Genomic DNA, 2,263 nt, shown 5'->3' with positions numbered 1-2,263 from the left:
TAACCACGGTGACTGCAGACCCAGGGCAGAATCAGGAAACACGAGGAAAGCAGATGTGGGTCCTGGACCAACTGCCCTCTTAAGGTCTTTCCTTAACAGACACCTTCCCCTGACTCATGAATGCTGGAATCAGGACCCCAACACTAAAATCATCACGGTGATATATCTGTCCTTCATTGTCACATGTGCTTCACAAAATAGTAAGTACTGGCACACAGGGCCACAGGCTGGGTTGGCCCATGTGTGGATGGTGCTTTCCACTAATGAGGCAGGGAACACTTCTACCTGGGGCTTGAAACCTTGAGTGTGACAAGAAAACCCAGACCCCACCCCTCACCCTTTCCCTACCTGAGCCCTTCCTCCTCCACATCACAGCAGTGACCACAGCTCCGATGACTACAGCTCCTAGGACAGCCACAGCAATGATGCCCACAATAGGGATGGTGAGCTGGGAAGACGGCTCTGGGAAAGGAGGGGAAAGTGAGGGGCCCTGACACTGCTGAAGGCTCCAGAAGGGCTCCTGCTCTCCGTGAGAAGAAACACGACTCCCCATCCCCCTCCTCACCCATCCCCCTCCTTACCCCATCTCAGGGTGAGGGGCTCCGGCAGCCCCTCATGCTGCACATGGCACGTGTATCTCTGCTCTTCTCCAGAAGGCACCAACACAGCAGCCCACTTCTGGAAGGTTCCATCCCCTGAAGGCCTGGTCCTCACAAGCTCAGCGTCCTGAGTTTGGTCCTCCCCATCCCGCTGCCAGGTCAGTGTGATCTCCGCAGGGTAGAAGTCCAGGGCCCAGCACCTTAGGGTGGCCTTATGGTCAGAGACGGGGTGGTGGGTCACATGGGTCTTTGGGGGGTCTGACAGGAAGAGTCAGAAAATTCAGGCACTTTGCATCTCTCACGAGACACCCCAGCAGCACCCTTGTAATTATTCTGAGAAAGGACAGGACACCTGGGGTGGGGAAGGGAGCACAGAACCCAGACACCAGCCCGGACACAGGCACCTGGGATAATCTCCTATTCCTTGGAAAGTTCTAGTCTCTGAGGGTGAAACAGCAACTTCTGGTCCCGACCTGAGTGGAGGCCGAGGGACTCAGAAAAGCTGGAATCAGACCTTCAAACACATTGAGTGTGAGGCAGAGAACAAGGCCTGAGTGAAGAAATCACGGTGCCCCAAGAGTGCTGCAGGGGTCAAAGTGGACCCCTGATCAGTATTCCAGGGACTGTCTTCCCCTCCATTTCCTCAGAGACGTCATCACTTNAGACATGCCAGAGGCTCCTGAAGTCACACAGGGGAGGCGTGAAGAAATCCTGCATCTCAATCCCACACAAGGCAGCTGTCTCAGGCTACAGAAAACAATAGGTGTGATCAAATCCAGGTCAGTCATGGTAAGTGATGAGACTGTGAACTGCCCACTACGCACTTGAAACGTCCCAATCAAAGAATCCTCACTACACAGTCCTTTCCCTGCTGCCCCACCCCATACTCACTTCAGACCCTCAAAATCTCACCTTTACAAGCCATGAGAGACACATCAGATCCCTGGGCACTGTCGATACCTAGGGTAGAACAAAAACAGGACCTGGTCAGAGCCCGCAGGAGATGTGGGACAGGAGGAGTTATAGGGTGGGTGAGCTCCTCCACACACCTGCCCCCACCACTTACATGCAGCCTGAGAGTAGCTCCCTCTTTTTCCACCTGTGGGAAGAAAATGTCTTGTGAGGGGACAGGGAGGAGGCAGGGCCATGAGATCTTAGAGAAGCCTCCTAGACTTGGAGGTTCCAAGAAAGTTTCCTCCAAAAAAAGTTTCTAACCACGGTGACTGCAGACCCAGGGCAGAATCAGGAAACACGAGGAAAGCAGATGTGGGTCCTGGACCAGCTGCCCTCTTAAGGTCTGTCCTTAACAGAGACCTTCCCCTGACTCGTGAATGCTGGAATCAGGACCCCAACACCAAAATCATCACGGTGATATATCTGTCCTTCATTGTCACATGTGCTTCAGAAAATAGTAAGTACTGGCACACAGGGGCACAGGCTGGGTTGGCCCATGTGTGGATGGTGCTTTCCACTAATGAGGCAGGGAACACTTCTACCTGGGGCTTGAAACCTTGAGTGGGACAAGAAAACACAGACCCCATCCCTCACCCTTTCCCTACCTGAGCCCTTCCTCCTCCACATCACAGCAGTGACCACAGCTCCGATGACTACAGCTCCTAGGACAGCCACAGCAATGATGCCCACAATAGGGATGGTGAGCTGGG

General features: G+C 53.8%; 1 protein-coding gene across 5 annotated transcripts in view; it reads right to left on the bottom strand.

The window, feature by feature from the left end:
• Positions 1–118: 118 nt before the first annotated feature.
• Positions 119–2,263, bottom strand: part of LOC108300114 (class I histocompatibility antigen, Gogo-C*0101/C*0102 alpha chain-like) — a 146,390-nt gene continuing 144,245 nt past the window's right edge. Inside the window, exons 6-8 of one of the 5 annotated variants that reach the window (XM_037736367.1) lie at positions 1,666–1,698; positions 1,512–1,559; positions 1,262–1,346 (exon numbers count right to left, since the gene is read on the bottom strand). In XM_037736367.1, coding sequence (XP_037592295.1) covers positions 1,342–1,346; positions 1,512–1,559; positions 1,666–1,698 — 86 coding nt within the window. In that variant the 3' untranslated portion in view covers positions 1,262–1,341. Of the gene's footprint in view, positions 463–1,261; positions 1,347–1,511; positions 1,560–1,665; positions 1,699–2,263 lie in introns of those variants that run through there. The other 4 variants (XM_037736373.1, XM_037736368.1, XM_037736371.1 and 1 more) reach the window with 4 other exon arrangements.

Source organism: Cebus imitator, unplaced genomic scaffold (genome assembly GCF_001604975.1).
Source record: "Cebus imitator isolate Cc_AM_T3 unplaced genomic scaffold, Cebus_imitator-1.0 Scaffold24, whole genome shotgun sequence".
NCBI classification, from domain to species: Eukaryota; Metazoa; Chordata; class Mammalia; order Primates; family Cebidae; genus Cebus; species Cebus imitator.
This window is presented reverse-complemented; position numbering and strand designations above follow the sequence as displayed.